The following is a 12,328-nucleotide window of genomic DNA, read 5'->3' as shown; positions in this document are numbered from 1 at the left end:
GCTTCTTAGCTGGGGCACTGCAGAATCACATGAAATTGTTGTGGCTGAGGGTGTGGAAAGTGGTCCCAAGATGACTGGGATGGCAAGAGTTGTGGGCAGGCTTTGGCTTTCATGTTCGTCTGCACGCTGACTACTCTGCTTTTAATTACAGCCTCCACGGGGTCCGTGACCCAAGTCTCGACAGTGAGCACTGACTCCGCAGGCTCCTCCTACTCCATTAGTGGAATTCTGGGAATTACATCCCCCAGTGCTGAAAGCAACAAACGCAAACGCGATGAAGGTAAACGGGCCTATTTTCTCTTTGGTGGGTAGCACGTACTGAAAAAGGGTCGGGCGGCGTTAGAAAGATGCTCTATCTGCTATTGTCCTCAATACTCACTTTCTTAGAATTCACCATATCTAGTTGTGTCTGACATGGGTCCATGTAACCTGCTTTTGTGACTTAATCTGTTAATGTGGGAACTGTTTTTACCGGAGTGCTAGTGCCTGGCCAGTTGGGCTGAGATAGGTACTGAGACAACAGTGTTGCTAAGGAGACATTGCCTGTGTGTGCAAGGTTTTCATGCTGGTGTGACTCCATCAATGGCAATGGAGTTTCTTCCGATTGCTACAGGTTTACGTGAAATCACAATCAGGCCCAGATAGTTTGCCCCTGCTCTACTTGAAGTCAATGGCAGCTAGAATGGAAGCAGGATTGGTCCCATGGTTGGGTGCCAGTATTCAGATATGATAAAGCACTTGGGATGCATTGCATTTTATCAATGACTTAAGAATAAAACTGAACTAAACTAAGAAAGCTTCCCGCCCATCAGTGCCAATGGCAAGATACATTATTACGATGGCACAACACTGCACCTTGTTAAAAAATAAAATACAAACGAGGTGGGTTAGACTTGTCTGAGGTCGGGATGGTTTATAGGAACAGTTTCCTTTGCCCCAGCTCCCACTGACATCAGTGGGATTTTTGACAGCGAAGGTTGTACTGAAGACTGCTTGATTTTGCTTTGTATGGATCATTTCCTGTAGGTTTTGCATTTTTCTTAAGGTTCATAGTTCAATGTCACTTTGCAGCTTGGATGTCGCTTTGATGAACACGTTGCATTACCTTTAAAAATAAGGATAATTTAGGACAAAAGACAGGATATTCTGAGTTTGAATTTTTTAAAGATGCCTTAAATTATAACCGACTTTTTCCTTAGAATCATAGAATCATAGAATATCAGGGTTGGAAGGGACCTCAGGAGGTCATCTAGTCCAACCCCCTGCTCAAAGCAGGACCAATTCCCAACTAAATGTTGGATGTTTCTTATTATCTAACCACAGGAGTTCCAGAGGTTAGGAAATACCATCGGGAGAACATGGCAGCCACTCCCTGGGGCAAGTTTAGGGCCTGATCCTGTAGACGTTGTATGGGAGTGACTTCACTGGGACATCTCACATGTGTAAATTACTTGCATGTGGGAATGGTTGGAGGATTGAGGCCTTAGTTTGTTTTCTTTCTGCCCACTTGTTGCCACCCCTGCTTCTTAAACTACTACAGTCGTTGCTTTTGTGCAACGGTGGTCACAAAGTGCAGACACTGCAGTGCTTGACGAGGAGTCTGTTCTGCCAGCCATGAGCCTGCCCTGTTCATGGGATTTGCACACACACCTCAAGGTGAGAAATGACCCTGGAGTCTTTGTAAACTCTGGGGCAGGAAGGGAAAAAGCAGTGTTTTCTCGGTGGCCTTGAGCCTTCCAAAGAGCCTGACAGGACATTTAAGCCAGTTATTCTCCTGTTCAATTCATTCCACTCTTTGTATGTACACACAGAAAACGAGCCTGACTTTTAAACAGCCCGGAGTGCCTGTCCAGGTCGAAACAATGAGTGCGTGTGGCCGTTCCCAGGGCTGGACAAAGCAGTCAGGTGCAGAGGGCTGTTTAAATCCTGGGACCATGGAAGTCAATTGCAAACTCCCATTGACCTCTGTGGGGCCTAGATTTCACTAAGACTGTGGCTGGCTGCATGGGTGCAAAGACTCAGTTTGTACATGCAGTTGCAGTAGGTGTGCACATTAATTAGATGTGCAGTTACACACTTGACTTTTTGAAAATCAGGTCATAACTATACAAATAAATATTGGCATTATAGTAGGAGCAGTAGCAAAATCTGTAGTTAATTAAAGATGTATAACCATCTACTGTGGTGATAAAAGCAATATGGGAACCAGGACAGAAAATATAGAATCTCCATCCTACAGCCCTGTTTCCAGTCACTTGTAACTTTCCAAAACATTCTCCTTTGGGGCCGACATTTTACAGGGTTGATCTGTGCTGAAACGTGATTTTTAAAAAACTTTGAGCTAACCTTTTCTGCAGTGCATTAAGGGAAAAGCGGCATAGCCCCTTGGGTTTTGGAGAGCGGCAGTCTTAATGTTGCAAACTCTCACAGGGATATCACAATAGTTTCATAAATTTCTTCTAAAGCCCCAGCTCCTGTTGTCACAGGAGAGTCTCAGATTTCATTTATAAGAAGTAAACCCTCATAGCTGCAGAGAAAAGATTGAGAATGTGACTGTGAAAGGCTCAAACCCAGAAGGCTACCCATCCCCGGTATGCCAATCCACAATAGCAGTACTGCTATCTTCAGCTGCACACTGAAGCCACACAGCTAACGGACTCCCTCCTGCAGACTCGTTAAGAGGGGTAGACAGGGTGCTCTGGTAAGTGTCTAGCTAAATGGTTCCACGTTATGGAATTTCTTTTTTCTGTCTTAATCCCCTCTTCCTCCTAGGATATTCCATTAACACCCTCCTTCCCCCACTAAGCGATTGTCACCTGCGCACAGTTAAGCACTCAAAATGCACTCCGAGTAGTACAAAGAAGCCCTGCTTTTGTATTGGAGACTCTAGAATAATGGAATCATATTATATTGTATTATTTCAGGAAGAGGAAAATGTGATGGTTTAATGATGGACTGTATAGTAATATATATGCACAAGGGGGCAGAGTTAACTTTGCCATTGATTGACTTTTGGGAGCTCAATGCTACATGGTTAAGGTTCTCGTGACTTAGTTTTTTGACATATGTCTCTCTCAATATTGAGGGAGGGGTCTGTCTGTCTATAGATCTGTGATAAGCAGAGCCACTGACTAAGTAACCATTGTAAATTGATCTAGGCTTCTGTCTGACTGGGACAGTGAAATGCAATGAGTTCGCTCTTCAGCTCTGCAAGATGCATCCAGCACACAGTAGGATTCTTTGCCTTTTTTATTCCTCTCGGTCTGGACATTTTTTTTAGCAGCTGTCACCAGTCTTTAACCCAGTGGGTTGCTAGCCTAATAGCAACAGGGGCAAGCCAAATCAGACAATCTTTATTGGCTTATACAGCTGAAGGTGCCATTCCCCCTCCCTCATTGTAAAGTAGACTCGGAGCAGATGTGCCTTGGTGGGGGATCGGTTGCTTTCACTTATAGTTAAAGGACATACTACTGGGGACTGACACAAGGAGCAGACTACACAGTAGCTAGACAGGCTTACTAAAGAGAGATGCGATCGGCGTTCTAAGTTTAAAAAGGCAGATGCCGTTGGGCACGTTTGCGGTTTTGTTTTCAGATTCCCCTCTCTACCTTCGGTTGCTTCATTTGGATTTTCCCTGCGCATAGTGGGAAGCCCGAGCAATGCATGTTGAGCAGATGGGTGGGAGGATGGAGAATGATCTTATTTTATCATCTTCTAATGAATTCCATTCAGCTGAAAAAAGGCCGTAGAGGGGAGCAGGCAGTGAGCGTGGGACCCACAAGTAGGTTAGGTTACATTTTAAAGACAGGTTTTTACAAATATCCCTATTCAAAGAAATTGTTTTATTCCATTAAAAGTGCCTACATTTTCAGAAATGACTAGGGGCTTGTGGTGGCTCAGTTCCTGAGTGTCCAGCCTGAGCCTTCGTAAAGGGTCCTGGAATTCAGAATGTGCTGAACAGCTGCCCTCTGAAAAGCAGCATCTCAAATGGGACACCCAAAAATGGAGGCTCCCAAGATCACTGCTCGGTTTTTAAATGAAGAGACTCTTCTGTTTGGATTTAAACTTTCCCTGGTGATGTTTGCCACCAGGGGTGAACATAGATCAGATGAGGAGGGGGAGTTCTCCAGTTCTGGCTGCTGTCCTCAAATTCAGTTTTTCTTTTGGTGGTGCAGTGTTATGTTGTATTGTGATGACAGGACAAAGCTATAGGAGAGAATAGGGGAAAAAGACAAAATGTATGCAAAAGGAGGTTGTGTCGCCAAGCAGACTTACATCCAACCAAGGAAATGAATGTGTGTAGTGTGTCTACAATGTGTGTGTGTATGTGTACAGTTGTCCTTTGTGTGTGTTTGTACAGGGCACAGACATACTGTATGCATTACATGTGTTTGTGCAATGGGTGCGCATTTGTGCAGCGTGCATGTGTACTGTTTGCAGTGTGTTTGTGCAGCATGCCTGCACACGGTGTTTAACATGTGTGTTTGCACACCGCATGTAGTGTTTGTGCAATGCGCACTGTAAACAATGCATATGTAGGGTGCCTGTAAGTGGTGTTCAGCATGTTTGTGCAGTGTGCGTGTGTGCAGTGTGAGTGTGTGCATGTGTATGCGTGCAGTGTGGGTGTGTAATGTGTTTGTGCGGTGATTAGGTGTGTGTATAACTCAACAGGGTCACGTCCCTGGAGGGCCCCACAAGCCCATTTCTATATGTATGAGATTTTGTAACAAAACTCCAAATGGGTGCTGGTGCTCTGCCTCGGCAGTCACTGAACTCACCTGGCAGTTACTGCATGTGAGAAGAGGTTTAAATACGTGTTTTTTAACAGAGAGATTTGATGCAACCTCTCTCTCTCTCCTCCAGGATTTCTCTGTCTGTCTCCCCTGGCCAGCAGGAGGGGCAGGCTCCCTACAGAGGCGGCAAAGGGGGCTCCCAGCTCAGCTGGGACGCCTCTTCGTCTCCCATCAGGTGATGCTGTTGCTACCCCTCCTGGCAGTGTGGCTGGGAGTCCCAGAAACCCCTCAGCCAGGCACTAGCTCCTCTTGCTGCTCCCACTGCAGAGTCTGCTGTTTGGTGGGGTCTCAGCTCACAGTCCAGGCTGAAGGGATGCTCCGGGGAGGGGAGCTTTCCTTTTCTTTAACCCTGGCTTGTCACCGGCTCTCTGCACCACTGGGCTAGTGCATGAGACCTGCAAGTGAAAACGGCTGTGCACCATGATTTGGGTTTGGCGAGCCTGTTCCCATTGGCCGAGCTGAGCACTGTGCGCAGAGCAAACAAACCTACCTGGACGGAAGCACCCGTGATTTTGAAAACCATTTCAGGACACACACTCCCAAGACACACACTCACACACACAAACCAATCAAAGGCCAAGTGCAACGAGAGCAGGACTGCATCAAGGCCCTGTAATGGGTAGGGCTGGGTTTCCCTCCTTCTGGGCGCATGGATCACATCCTCTCGGCAGGACCATGGCCACCAGCTGCTGTAACGTCCAGGCAGAGCGGTGGGCATGTCTCCACCACAGTTAGCATGTGGTGAGCAGGAGGCAGCCTGGCCGTGGGCAGGAGTGCGCAGTGCTGGGAAGGGGAACGGGCCAGGGGATGGAAATCTGCATTCCACAAAGTGCTTCCATCACAGTGTGTCATTGCTGAGTGCAGGGCTAAGGTCCGATACTATTGGAACTCTTCTTTCCGAGGTTATCAGAAGGGATCACCCCACATTTTTAGCCACTCATCCAGCTCCCCTGGCTTTTACCTAGGTCACCTCTTAAGAAGAGCGCCATTGATTTCAGCCAGGAGCGTATTGTCCATAGCTCCCTCACTAGCTGGGGGTCTGGCCTACAGCTCTTTAGTGTACTTCCCATCCAGTGGGTTCTCATCCCTAGCCGTACACTGCTGTGTCTGTGTGCCACTGGGAGAAAAATCTGCTGCTTTATTTATCTTCTGCTTCTCTTTTGCTGCTTATGCACCAGGCAGCCCACTTGGAACATTCTCCCTCTTACAGACCCAGATGATAACAATAATTATGATTTTCTTGGGCCAGCCCCCTCCCCACTGTAAATTAGTGCAGCCCCAGTGACTAGAGCTCTGTTGACGTCCACCAGCTGTGGATCTAACTCATCAATATTTCACCAGTGCCAGAAGTAGTCATGACACTGTAGAGAAGATGTAGCTCCTGCCCTGAAGGATGAAAATCTTACAAAGTGTAGCCCTTACTCACTCTGAGGAGCATTTACTCCCACGAGCAGTGCCACTCTTCGATGGCACTGCTCCAGGGAGTACGCTCTCCCCATCAGGGCAATGGGCAAACAAACGAACCATGGTAAAAGCCGGCAAAGGAGAGAGAGACCGGCCTGGGTGAGGACAGATAAAGCTGTTCAGAAGCCGGGTGTCCTGGTAAGGCCAGGTGCTCTGGTGGAATGCTAGTGCTGTGTCACTGGGGCGGCGATGTTGCATGTGCAGCGTGTGAGTGTCTCTTCTTCCTTCTCTGCTCTTTACTGTTATTTTTCATTTGGGAATGAGATAGGGCAAGAGAAGGGGAGCTGGTGGGAAAGGAGAGGAGGCCGGTGGCTGGGAGCTAGCTGAAGGAGGAGGGGATTGGGAGCGGAAGAACAAGGATCTGAGGGGTGCTGGAGGAAGGAGACAGCTCCAGCACATGGGGAGTGGGGATGCTTGAAGAGTGGCCTGAGTGCAGAAAGCCGGAATGGGAAGAGCCAGAGGCGAGGGCTGATACATGCAGGAGCAGGGCCGTTCGGGTGCATGAGGAGCTCTATCGATGGGAGGTGGAGGGAGCCAGCTGGTGGGGGAAGGAAGGCTGTTGAGGCCACAGCCTGATTCTCTTGTCCTGGTAGAGGGCTATTTTGGGCAACTGCTTCCCAAGCTTTATAAACTCTAAACGTGTCTCCTTTTGGTTTCCCTGGCGACTGCGGAGGCTTCTTTGAGGTCAAGAGACTAGGAATTTCTTCTCCCTTCTGCACATGGACCAAAGGAGGGAGGGGAGCTGCTCTGAGTAGGTTCCTCTTTCTCTTCTCACATGTGCCCAGGGAAGGTGGTGTCTGCCCGGGTTTCCTAGGGTCATTTGAAATTAGATCACATTTATATTCCGGGATCCAAATACCTGTCAGACATTAGGGCGCTCACTAAGGAATACCACCTGACAATGGTTTACTTGCCATGTGTAATATAGAGAGCAGCTGGGGCAAACGTGCTTCTTGTCCTCACCACTGAGGTGAGAAAAGCCATTGCACCACATGGCTGGTTCTTCAGCAGCTGCGCTGGTGCAAGGAAGTTTCGTGCTCTAGGCGAAACATCCACCTTGTGCCCCCCCCCCGCTAACCTCGCCCCTTGTGGCAGCTAACTGAGCCCGCCACCCGGGGAGCCCATCCCCCTGCCCGGGGAGGCCCTCCTCCTGCAGCAGCTCCCCCCCCTCTGCAGCTAACCCTGCCCGGGGAGACCCCCCCGCCCCACAGCAGCTAACCCTGCCTCAGGAGACTCGGCCCCCCTGCAGCAGCTAACCCCGCCCGGGGAGTCCTCCCCCTGCAGCAGCTAACCCTGCCTGGGGAGTCCCCCCCATGCAGCAGCTAACCCCGCCTGGGGAGACTTCCCTCGGGGCAGCTAACCCCACCTGAGGAGCCGCCCCAGCTCTCTTCCACTCCACCTCCTCGCCTGAGTGGGCTTTTAGGCTCCTCCAACCACTAGGCACCCTAGGCGGCTGCCTAGTTTGCCTAAATGGTTGCACTGGCCCTGTTCAGCAGGGTTTTCCTTCTAGACTTGCTCAGGTAGATTTCATGGAGAAAATAAGGGTTTGGTCTTTGAGAGCCTTGTAGGTTCTAGTCAAGTTGGAAAAAACTCATTTAAGACCTTGTGATATTGCTGGTAATTAATGTTAATTGTTGGAAAGGATTTTGTGATGGAAAACACATGCAGGCTGTTCCGGTCAGCAAAATGGTGCAGTCTAGCTCAGAACCCAAAGACTATGGACTAGATCTTGAGCTGGTGTAAATCGGCATAGCTCTGTTTATATCAGGACCAGATATTATATGCTCTGGGCTAAAGCTATCCTCGTAGGTGGACACCTGATATTCCGCATTTCCGTGCATAGGTATCTGTTGAAATAATTCACTGAGGAATGTAGCCTGTGAGGACATAAATGGTGAGGGAAGCTGTCAAAAGACTGGGCAGGAAAATGCAGAAGGTTATGGAAAGAAAAAATCATTCGCTGGTGGAAATTTTATATTATATTTTATATTAGAGGTGTGCTCAACTAAAGTGCCTGACAAAACTCAGTGACAGCACTAGTATGCTGGGTTCAGAAGAGGTCAAGTGGGGTTTAGGTTTACCAGAGAGTGATTCAAGATTTGTTCATCATATGTGAGCAATGTTGTATAGCTTGCAAATTATTAATTTATATATACTCTCTCTCACACACAAACCTAAAAACCAAAGACATATGGCAAAAAAGGAATGGGAAAAGTAGACATAGAAATTAAATTGTTTGGAATCTACATGTAACAAGCAATGTGAGAGTAAAGAAGAACATGAGAAACAATGGATGTTTGGAATCTACTTAAACAGTTAGCAAATCCTTAGTCACACGCGTATTCTTTACTCATGAAAATATTTCTGTTGATTTTAATGAGATGAAGATTTTGAGGGTCTGGGGGCACTGATTTAAATTCCTTCCTCATTCAAATCGTTCTTTGAGTTCAGTAATTCTTTCCAGATGTCTCAAAAATACTATGAGATGATTGTTCAATCAATGTATCCATTCCCCGAAAGCAACTATATCTACACCCACACATTGAGAACAGCCTTTAACATGATTCGATTTGGACTTTACTCTCTACATCACAATAATGACTCCATGCATGGTATTTCTAATGCAATCCACTGCTTGCTGGAATTATTTTAGAGGAACCATGCAAGCTAAAATGCTGGAACAAGATATTACACTTCCTGCTGTTGCCTTTATGGGCTTGATTTTCCACTCGGTTACACCATTTTTACATTGGTGTAACTCCAGCGGACTCTAGGGAATTACACTGATATAGGGTTGCTGTTAAAAGACGGAAAGTATTTAAAGTATTAGTAGCACTTGGGCCAGATTAACCAGTGTGCTCTGGCTGCTGTGAGCCATTCCAGTGAGGCAAAATAGTCATTAAACCAGGCTTATCTGGCGACTTAGCTGTGTTCATAGTTACCCAGTGTCACTGGAGCTGTGGCAAGCAGCTAGTGCACCCCAGTGAATCCTGCTCTGCCCTGTCAAGGAGTGCTAGGCACAGGACAGACCTGTTATCCAGGCTGGATGCTTGTCATCTCCAACACCAGTCAACGTCAGCAGTCTAGTCTCGATTCCCTAGCTGAACTGTGAAGCACTTGTAAGATTTTATCCTGCTGCTTTCTGATGGAATTAATATTTAAAGTCTCTCCCATCTACATTACAGATCGGTTGAGGTGCTATATAGACACATTCTAGGAGTTGCATTATATGCACTGTGGGGTTGCATTAGAGAGTGATAGATTTGAAGGCCAGGAGTGACCACTGTGATTGTCAAGTTTCACCTTGTGCACAACACAGGCCGTAGACTTAAAGTATGAACTTCTGCCACTTGAGCTAAAGGACAAAGTTCAACTATCTCCTTCCTTCTGAAATTAGCTGTGTTTCCTTAAGTTTGGACAAATGACATTAAATGATTTAATTGTACAAATCTCCTGTGTGAAATAGATCAGCCTCTTTCCATTGTTGCCAATCATTAGATTATATTTTCCCAGTGTTTTCCAAGAGGATTTATCCCTTAGCTGGTGCCTATCGTTCAATCAGTGGAATATGATTGTTGTCTTTGTTGTATAGTAGCTTTATGTTGTGTGAGAATGTACATTGTCATTAAGTTCTTTGTTATCAAGTTCTCTCCAGTTGTTGTTGTTTTTTGTTCTGAAGTCTATTTATAAGAGTGATGGTTGATAGATGTACATTTAAAAATTTCACATTTTTGGTTTTTCCCCTTTCTCCCAGACAGTGGAATGAATGAAATCCGGGGATTATTTTCTGTTGCTCATTTTTAATTTTAATTTTAACTTTTTTTTTTTTTCATTTTTCCACTCTGTAACCTTCCAAAACTTCCTCCTCTTTGAAAGAGCTGGAGAGCGGCCAGAGGAAAAATGAAATTCTGCTCCTCTAACTTTGCCAAAGCATGAGAAGTTTTGAAACATGTCAGAGGAGCAAATGGAAAAAATAAAGAGTGGGGGGAGAAATCCAGTTTATAGGGGAATCACTTGATTCTTCTCAGGTGTGCGTCTTTCAAGGTTAGCTAGCCCAGGCCCTCCTGCCCTTGGAGAGCAAGCTATCCTGTTACACAGCTCAGCTAAGTAAGTTCAAGCTGCAGCTGATTGCCTCCGTGATAGGCCTATTGACTTGAGGCAATGCCCGCAACAGTTAATGAGGGTCTTTCTAGGGACTGCATTGGGTGCTGGATGAGGCCCATGCAAAACATGACTCAGCGAAATCCTGCCTTGCTGGTGAGAGCTGATGGGACCACAGCACAAGGTAGGGACAGGTCAGTGGTTTGAGCATTGGCCTACTAAACCCAGGGTTGTGCGTTTAATCCTTGAGGGGGCCATTTAGAGAACTGAGGTAAAAAAAACTGTCTGGGGATTGGTTCTGCTCTGAGCAGGGGGCTGGACTAGATGATCTCCTGAGGTCCCTTCCAGCCCTGATAGTCTATGATTCTATGAAGGTGGTATGGCTGCTGGCATATCTTCAGTTCCCTGCATGCCACAAGCCAGTGGGCCTTCCTGGGACACTTTCCATCCTGAACCCTCATGTAAAGGCAGCAGCAGCTGTTCTACAGCTCTCTGGAGTAGTACCCAAAACACCTGACAATGACTAGGCAGCTCCTGCATTGTTGTGCTGATCAATATGGTCTCTTTGTTTCCTGGTACTCCCTTGTCTGTCTGTATCCACTGGTTGTTTCTTGGCTTATGTTTAGATGGCAAGCTCTGTGGGGCAGGGGTGATCTGTTTGTGCAGCACCTAGCCCAGTGTGGTTCCGGTCCAGAACTGGGACTCCTAAGTGCTTCAGTTGCCTTGTTTCACCTCAGAAGTGGTTGCATTTCAGTGGTGGATAAAGTAACTCCCAAGTCTAGTTTGATTATTAGGATCAATGCAGACTCAGTGGGCTCACTGTGCAAATCCAGCTGCAGGATCTGGCCCTTCCTTTGTAAAGCGCTGGAGGGACAAAGACTGGATACAGATGCCACATATTGCACTGATAGACAAGGTGGGTAAGGTTAATATCTTTTATTGGACCAGCTTCTTCTGGTGAAAAGGACAAACTTTTGGGCTACACCGAGCTCTTCTTCAGGTCTGGGCAGGTCTCTGAAAGCTTCTCCTTTTGACCAGCAGAAGTTGGTCCAGCCAGAGATACCGGCTCACCTTGTCTCTCCCATAACCTGGGACCAACACAGCTACCACGCCACTGCAGAGAACGTCTTACTGACATGTATTGAATGACAGGGGCAGAAGTGCTCTGAACATGGAGCTCTTAATATGAGTCAATTAAAAGTGTGTGGGTCTCTCTCCGCCTCCACATGGCAGCATGTGCAGCTGCTCTCTAATTTTGCTAGTTGGATCCTTTTCAAAGCTCAGGGAGGCTAGTGAGGCTAGTGTCTGTGTGTCTGTCTCTCCTCCCCTGCCTGTCTGTCTGCCTCCCTACCTCTGTCTCAGTGTCTGTCATTCACAACTGTTACAAATCCTGGAGCAAGATGGTGCGCGGGCTGTGAAATGGCTGCGTTTGGTCCCCCTTGGCCAGCCACTGAGAGCTTTTATGAATGGAGCAGTGTTTGCCTCAGGGATCAGGGCTGTGAAGAGCTCATTAATGGATAATGAATTCTCCCCCCTCCCGCCGTTCCCTGAGAAGGAGTGGTGGTGATGGTGGCGGTGGTGGTTTGACACAAACAGTGACAGGGCGTGATCTGCCGATGAATGGCCACTGTCATTTACAGAGTGATCGGGTGGCAAGCAGCACTGCTGCTCTCTGTTCTGGGCCTGGGGCTTTGATCTCTGGGAGTGTGTTGGCTTCCGCCGAGCCTCTAAGGGACACCTATTCAAACCCTCCCCCCCTTCCCCCAGACAGACTAAAAGGAACTGGAGTCTCATACACACACATGCACACACACAGTGTTCAGCTAAATGCTAATGCCATTCAGCTACCCAAAACTGGAGGCGTCTGCAAAGAAGAGCCTCGTCTTCCTTTAGACGGAGCAGTGGGGGCAGGGAGGGGAGTTTGTCCTTGTCTGGAACCACATTAAAAATGTGAATTTATTAAATGCATC

General features: G+C 47.2%; 1 protein-coding gene across 4 annotated transcripts in view; it reads left to right on the top strand.

Moving 5' to 3' along the window:
* PAX5 (paired box 5) overlaps nucleotides 1-12,328 on the top strand; it is a 223,819-nt gene that overhangs the window by 32,322 nt on the left and 179,169 nt on the right. For all 4 annotated transcript variants that reach the window (XM_030567764.1, XM_030567762.1, XM_030567765.1 and 1 more), the window contains one exon: nucleotides 152-280. In XM_030567764.1, coding sequence (XP_030423624.1) covers nucleotides 152-280 — 129 coding nt within the window. The remainder of the gene's footprint in view (nucleotides 1-151; nucleotides 281-12,328) is intronic.

Source organism: Gopherus evgoodei, chromosome 6 (genome assembly GCF_007399415.2).
Source record: "Gopherus evgoodei ecotype Sinaloan lineage chromosome 6, rGopEvg1_v1.p, whole genome shotgun sequence".
Lineage (NCBI taxonomy): Eukaryota > Metazoa > Chordata > Testudines > Testudinidae > Gopherus > Gopherus evgoodei.
The sequence above is the reverse complement of the archived record's forward strand: the minus strand, read 5'-3'. Positions and strand labels throughout refer to the sequence as shown.